Genomic DNA, 8084 nt, shown 5'->3' on the forward strand with positions numbered 1-8084 from the left:
AACCTTATTAAAACGATAATGAATCGGATGATTTTGATAGCATACCTACCATTTAGCAAGAAAAAAACTACATAAATCAAAGAAAAAAAATCCTATGAAGAATAAACACTCTATGCACTTAATTAGTTTTTAAAAATAAAAAAATTATTAATAGATATTTTAATATAAAAAATTATTTAAAAAGAAAGCATAATTATACTGTCAAAAACAATTAGTGCAATAAAAAAGACAAAAATCTCACATGACTTTAAACCTATAGAAAATTAGCCCTCAAAACATACCTCACATTTCAATTTAACCCTTAAAATAAATTTTTGATTCAATTAAATCGCCTAAGTATTAAACAATTCTTAATTTAATTTCTCATCTAAACTTCTCACGGATTTTCAATGAGAAACATCAAGCTCATTAAGAAACGGCGTTGTTTCTTTCCTTCAATGAAATTTCAAGTTCATATTATTAGATGTACATGGCGAGACTTGATTGAGAATTCTGACAAAAAATGTTTGGGGACACAACCAAAAACTCATAAATAATTAGGGACCTTTTTGAGTTTTATCCCTTTTCCCACGGTCCTTTTGGTATGGAGTCCAAACGCGATCCCATGCTGAGTTAATAATATGGACTTCAATTTGTGGAGAAGCCCATGTAAAATGTATGGCCAGTGGGCCCAATACGAGCGGGCCGGGACGGGTTTTGCAAATCTAAATAATTAAATGCTTTCATTTGAACTTTTTATTCTCATAGATAAAATATTAAATCATTACATTTTGTTTCACTGATTACTATTTAATTTTAATTTTTTAAGGTCATTAAATTGCTAAATAATTTTTTAAATTATTTATTGAAGCTTTTTATTAAGGTCATTAAATAATTCAAAATTTAATAATGACTTTAATAATCAACTCAGTTTAATAATAAGTAAACAATTAAATACTTCAATTTATGACTTTATTATACATAAATACGTGACCTTTTTGAACCTACGTTGTGCTACGACTCAACTCATTATCATCTCTATTTATCGGATTGTCATTAAATTATTATCTTAAAAATGCTACTGAAATATAAATTTTATAATTAAAAAAAGCGATTTACTTTATTACTTTCTCTAATAATTTCTACTTAATATTGCAAATACAACCTCGTGTCTTTGCGTCTACATGTCCAAGCCCAATCCCCTGCTCTATCGTGGTTCCTCCTCACCTTCAACTTTTTTGTACACAAAACCACTAGCAATCCACAAGTAAACACAAAAATTTAAAGCACTCAATGCTGCCAGCACCCAGTAGAAGTAGTCAACATGGGCACGGTTTAGATTGTCACCAAGTAAAATGCCAATGGACCTTGCTGTAATGGCCTGCACCGCAGTTATAATAGCAGTGTTGATGAAGCTCCCAACTCCGATCACACTTATATGGGCTGCAGCTCCGAGGCTTCTCATCGATTCCGGCATTTGATCGTAGAACAATTCCTGCAATCCAACGACCGTGAACACATCTGATATGCCGCTGATCATGTACTGTGGGAGTATCCACCAGACACTCATCGGGATTGTTGCTTTTGGGGTGTCCATTAGACCGTGCGCTCTTGCAATGCTAACCCTTTTAGCCTCTACTTGAGCTGCTACTACCATTTCAACTATAGACAGGAACAGGCCAATGCCAATCCGTTGTAGCATAGTTATACCAGAGCGGTGTCCAGTTAATTTTCTTGCCGCAGGGACGAAGATGCGGTCATAGATCGGAATGGTAAAGAGGATCGTGAGGCCTACGAGGCTTTGGAATGATGCTGGTGGAACTTGGAAGCTTGGTCCTATTGATCTGATCATTGTGCTGCCTTGCTTGATGAAAAGAGTGTATGTTTGAACTAATACCGCAGTGAACATGAAGCAACTTAACCAAATGGGGAGGAGGCGCAGCACAAGTTTCACTTCTTCCACCTGGTTCAGTGAGCATAAACGCCAAGGGTTTCTTGGCTTGCTTGAGGCATCCAAATTGTCAATGATCATGGCCTTGTCCAAGAACCTGAATGTTCAACATGTAATGATAGCAAGTCTATGAATAATGGATATAAATGACATGCATAATTTCTCCTAAACTTAAAAATATGATTTCATAGATTTGCTTATCCATACTTCTTTTTCCTCCAATTATAAACCTAATCCCAGCATGTCATTGATTATGATATTTCCTTTATTTTAGTGTTATAATTGAATGTTAAAAGTACAACTTAAATTTACCTTACATGTCGACACGATAACTCACTAACCAAGAGTTTAGTTCAGCTACATTTTCTTTTGAACTTCTGTAAAAGTTGATGAACTGGTTTATACATTAAAAATATAATAAAATATAAATATTTAATCTATAAAAAATAATAAAAAATTTATAAATGAATCATACTAACCTTTTAAAACATTAAACACGTTCAATATAATTAAAAAATTATTATTATTTAAAAAAGACTAAAAAAACAAAAACAAATAATAGAGAAGATGTATTAATTAAAACATAAATTTAAAAATTATTTTAATAAATAAATGAAAATTTAAAAAGAAAAGAAAGAAAGGAAGAAAAAAACAATACACCATTAACTTGGATTAAAGAGTGAAATTGAAAATAAAAAATTATAAAAATAAAGACTAAATTGAAAACACCAAGATAAAAAATTAAACATGTATAATTTTTCAACGTGTTTATTTACATATAAAATCATAAAAAAATTATAAACCATTGTGTAAATAAATGAAAAAAAAAGTCATTAATTATAAATAAAAACATAATTTGAAAAATTAAGGTACACAAATATGGATCAAGATATTTAATATCATAACATGGATTGTTTACTTGATTGCATTCAATGGATTTGTTTATTAAAATCAATTTGTAATAGAAATCGACACATATAAAACTTATTGAATAAAATAAATTGACAAAATATCATGCAAGGCTTCACATACTAAAAATGTTATAAAAAATAAATAATTAATATATAAAAATATTATAGATGAATAATACTAACCTCCTCAAAAATTAAATACACCTAATATAATTTAAAAAATAATTTATATTTAAAAAATGCTAGAAAAGTAAAAAATAAAGTATAATAAATTAGGGCATTTCCAAGCTCAAATATATATTTTTAGTTGTTTTCAAGATAAAAAAATCTAATCATAGCCCCCCTCGTAATATGAAACCATTTGACATAAAATCAATTATTTTATAGTCAAAATTATCATAAATAATAATTTTCTCTATCTAAGCTAAAATCTAAGGACCCCTTCTCCCCACAAAAAAAAAGACTAAAAATAAGAAAAATAAAGTTTGATATCAATTTTTTTTTTTAAATGATGGGACTGATCACTTAATAGCTATAAAAGATGAAACAAGATAATAAACTTTTCAAACAAATTTCAAAGTTGTCGCTATATTATTTATGTTTTTTACTTCAATTGTCTTTCTTTCAATTCATCATCTACTTCTAAAAAAACATGCAATTGGGTTCAAACTTAAACCTAAAATAGCCCAATCATGTAAAAAAAAAGTTTAATGATTAAAATAAATTTTTTTAAAAAATACTATTACAATCTTTGTTAAATTATAAGAAAAAAAAATTAGAAAAAAAAAACATGGCGTAGACACTATTAAGCCTACCAAGCTAGACTAGCTCCATTGACCTGTTTTGTCAAGACTCATATGATTGGGCTCTTAATTCTTTTTTGTTTATAACTAGAATATACAACATGTCATTTGCCTCAATTTGTTTTTAAAAGAATCACATGGCATGTTGTTTGATTTGTTCAAATTCTAGGCATTGTGGTGATCGAGAAATCAAGGCTTATTTTTTTTTACCCAAAAATCTTTTTTTAATCCATTCGACCTAAAACACCATAAATATCATGATAAACCTATTTATAATCTCAAAAAGCTACCCCAAAAACTGAAAAAAACTCGAATTTAAAAATTAACCTGAGTTTATATATGTTATTTAATAAAATTTAAATGTAGAAAAACATATAATATAAACTCTTTTCATTAAATAAATAATATAAACTCTTTTTATTAAATAAAACTATTTGACAGTTTAAATCAGTGTTAAAGATATTTTTCTCTCTCTATTGTAGGAAATTTGACAATCTTTCTCTCTCCTCTCTCAATTAAAAATTTAAAAATAATAAAAATAAACTTTTATACTAAAATGAAGTTAGAAAAACATTGAAGCTTTTTTCATTTCGGTCCATCTTGTTTTAATTCTATATTTTTATAAAAAATTAAAATCAATTATTCTTTAATTAAGATTAAATTACTGAAAACAAAAAACCAAATTAAAAAACACATAAAATTTTATACATCTCATTAACAATAAACAATATTGTGTAAAAAAGATAGACAGGAAAGACTTGAACAGTAAAAAACCCACTAGAGTAATAATTATCACCAAAACTAAGCTAGGCCCCTCTTTCCGATGTGGAAGATATGGTCTCAGGAGAAGGTTAGACTTTTCTACTCGAGAGTTGAGAGAAAGCAAAGAAAAAAGAAATTAATGACCTGGAGCCACCTGGAAAGTAGGGGGGGAAATCTTGATGCTACCTGAAAGCAAGAAAGCTATCGGTGATTTTACAGTAGGTAGGATTCCGTTCTGTTTCAAGAAAGAAAAGATTGTTCCTCGGAGAAAGAAAAGTTGTTAATGATTTTGGCTGAAGTATGGCTTAACTGATTCTATTCAAGAGAAAGCAAAGCAAAAAGACTTGATTAATCCACCTTAAAAATGAAAGTTAACATTCTTTATTGAACATGTCTTGATTCTGTTGAACAGAAAAAGGAAGCAGTGCACTGATGATCTTGACAGGACTTGTCCTGTCCTGGAAAAGATAGGTATAGAGGATATAATTTGCAGCTATTCTTGATGTGCTAGAGTTTCACGAGTCCATGCCACCCTCTGTTCCTCATCATTAAAGCAAATTAACAGATCAGAGCTTAAAGCTTCTTTAAACTTAATTTTAGATTCTTATACGAGAGGATGTACCGAATATAAGTTGTTAAATAAAATTCTGGTCCCCAGAAACTTGTTGTTGAATAACAGAGGCTTAGGCTTGAAGAAATTTTTATGCTTTTCTAGGATCTGAAGTGTGAACAGGGAGTTATTTTGGAGGCCGCGAATCTCTAAGATGCTTTGCGTGGTTGCCTTTTCTTGCATACCAAACAGCACTTTTTCTCAGAAAATCCAAATAAAATTGATGCCTACACCTTGAGTGAGCATTTTTAGGCCAACGAATCTAACACTAGGCAAACCCATTAAGAGGTAGCCATGTTCATCGATATGACCCCGACCAATACTAACCATTAACCTCCATGTTCTTCATTTCAACATAGCCATTGAAGATAAGAGGAGACTTTTAGACTATATGCTTGCCTTTTGAATTGAATGATACCTGTATTGACTTGTGGCAGCCAAAGTTCGACTGTTGCCGGTTTGATCTTCCACGTCAGTCCCTACTGCCTCATAACAAATGCCCAAACCTTGGTGAGTCTCGATCACGCGCCGCTTCCGCATGGCTGCCACAAATACTTGTGCCACCATGGTGAAAGGGCTTTTCACTGGAGCTTGTTTCCTATATCTCTTAATTCCTGCTAAGAATATAAACAATGCCACCCCCAATGCTCCTGTCAGCATTCCAAATCCTGCTGTCCATCCCACATTGTCCTGTTCATCACATAATCACAATTTCAATATTGCATTCCACGTTCATCGATGCCACATAATTTTGGAACATTAATGCATTAAGCATCAAGTTCAAAAGTAATAATGAAACTCGGCCTGGACATGACTCGACTTAAATATTAGGTCAGAGGCTAGATAGGTTAACTAAATCAATTAAAATAAAAATGTTTTAAATTCTCAAATTAAAACCATGTTTTTTTTTTTAATAACTTAAGTTTTGACTGGGTCGCATGTTGACCCGTTGAGTTGATTAGAACATCATATTAAATCAACTCTTTTTATTTTTTAAACTTGGCTCGAGTCATGTTTTGAATCAAACTGCTTAGTCATGCCGGTTTAAAAGCTGTGGTATAAGAAGTGAATTGTTACTCTCATTTCCGTTGGAAAACTGGGAAATAATACAAAGCCTGGTTTACCTGAATGTAAATGACCAACAGGACAGCAGAAGATCCGCCAGCCACTATACCTAAGTACCACCAATTGAAGAATGAACTCTTGGCCGCCTTCTCCTCTGGCTTCTCCTCATCAAACTGATCCGCTGCAAAGGTCTGCACACATGGCTTGTGCCCACCTTCACCAACAGCTAGTATGTAGAGAGCAATAAAGAACACAGCCTCACGGTAACGCATAGGAATTACCGAGACCGATAAGGTCAACAGAATCATCCCCTGTGATTAAAATTCATTCGAGCAAAATTATCAACAAAAAGTCAAGTACTGCACAGTCTCTGTAGCTGTAAGTAGATGAACTTCACAAAGAATAAATCTCAAAAACAAGTTCAGTCAAGTTAGCTAGAGGGTGTGCTTCACACATTATGGCCAGGTGTTGAATTCTTCTGGGCAAGGAACAGTTAGATTAGGCAGGAGCTGTTAGGCACCAGGATATCTTCAGAATTACCATAACAAGTTACGAAGGAAGGGGAGTTAAAATGGTAGCCAGTGAACATACGAGGAAGTAAATGGCTGAGGCGAGAAGGATGGTCTTGAAGCGGCCAAGTAAAGAGTCAGCTACAATTGCTCCGAAGATGGGGAAGATTGCTGATACACCAACCCATGTGTTGACATTCTTGATGGCTGTGGAAGTGGACTGATGAAGATCATTTGTGAGGTATGTTATGAGGTTACCAGCCAAACCATAGTAGGCAAACCTCAGACTCACCTCAACAACTACAGCCATACATGATGAAATGAAAGTTTCAACTCTTTAGAACAACGTCAAAAGAAGAAGAATTTTATTTGTTCAAAGAAAAATAAAGGATGATGATGAAGTTTTTAGCTTACAGATAATGAAGATGGCAGAATTCCAGCCACCTTTGGTGGGTTTTCGGAGGGTGGAGACGACCTTGGTCTCTTCCTGGCGATTCCGAGTCATGACTGGAGCAACGATGATATCCATTGAAGGTTGTAAGAATTTTTGGACATGGTTTGAAAGGCTAATTTCTTGAGTATTTATAGAATTTTTTTTCTTTTAAAAAAAGTTATTGTTGTCAAGAGGAAGGCAGACTTGGACAGTCCATTTGATCACAGAAAATATCAAGAGTGTCATTTCAACAGCTGGAAAGAGATTGGTTCCCGTGGTTAGGTGAGAACACCCCATGCAATCCAAATTCATTTTTAGCATTTGTAATTATTAAGAAAAACTTCAAAAATGCCATAGTTGCAAAACTCTATCCATGGTAAGGCCTAGATTGTGAATTTACGGGGTTAATTTCCATCAACCTGACTTAAATAAAAAAATATGAGGATATTTAAGTTCTTTATTTTTATTTTTTTAACTAGAATTGGTTCAAATTTCATATCAGTTCAGGTTCTGAACTACCCTGATATGCTGCTAGTTTGAGGATTGCAACCATGAAAAATACATTTAAATTATAAGATTAATGAGATTTATAAATAGATTTTATTTTTAAATTATATTTTAATTGCTCAAATTACTCATTACTTTTATGTTATCTTATCACATTTATAACATTTATATGAAAAACTCAAACCACCATACCATTAGATCATATGAGTTCTTTTTTTAGAAAAAAAATTGTATTCCCTTGAGTATGTGTGTGTCCATATATATATATATATAGAGAGAGAGAGAGAGAGAGTGATGGAGCAAGATACATGATTTTTAATTGAATTTTTATCCTTTTAATTTATTCTTTCATTCTAAAACAATGACCAAACACAACATTTTTATTTAAAATCTAATTAGCTTTATGTATCTTAACAAGGAATGGCAAGGCTATATTTATTATGTTGACCTTTATATAACGTAAAATGACTTCCTCTGCCTCCCTCTCTCTTCACCGTGCACGCTCACTCGCCATGCTCTCCTCCGTGAACAAGTCTCGAAGCCTTGCCATGGGA

General features: G+C 32.2%; 1 protein-coding gene across 1 annotated transcript; it reads right to left on the reverse strand.

Moving 5' to 3' along the window:
- Nucleotides 1-1080: 1080 nt before the first annotated feature.
- LOC105122799 (Major facilitator superfamily protein) lies at nucleotides 1081-7194 on the reverse strand. Its single transcript, XM_011022089.1, has 5 exons — nucleotides 7005-7194; nucleotides 6673-6890; nucleotides 6141-6392; nucleotides 5435-5706; nucleotides 1081-2027 (listed from the first exon to the last, which is right to left on the reverse strand). The coding sequence occupies exons 1-5, from the start codon at nucleotides 7117-7119 to the stop codon at nucleotides 1187-1189; spliced, it is 1698 nt and encodes a 565-aa protein (XP_011020391.1). The 5' UTR covers nucleotides 7120-7194; the 3' UTR covers nucleotides 1081-1186.
- Nucleotides 7195-8084: the final 890 nt, after the last annotated feature.

The sequence above is a fragment of the Populus euphratica genome, unplaced genomic scaffold (genome assembly GCF_000495115.2).
Source record: "Populus euphratica unplaced genomic scaffold, PopEup_1.0 scaffold8.1, whole genome shotgun sequence".
NCBI lineage: Eukaryota > Viridiplantae > Streptophyta > Magnoliopsida > Malpighiales > Salicaceae > Populus > Populus euphratica.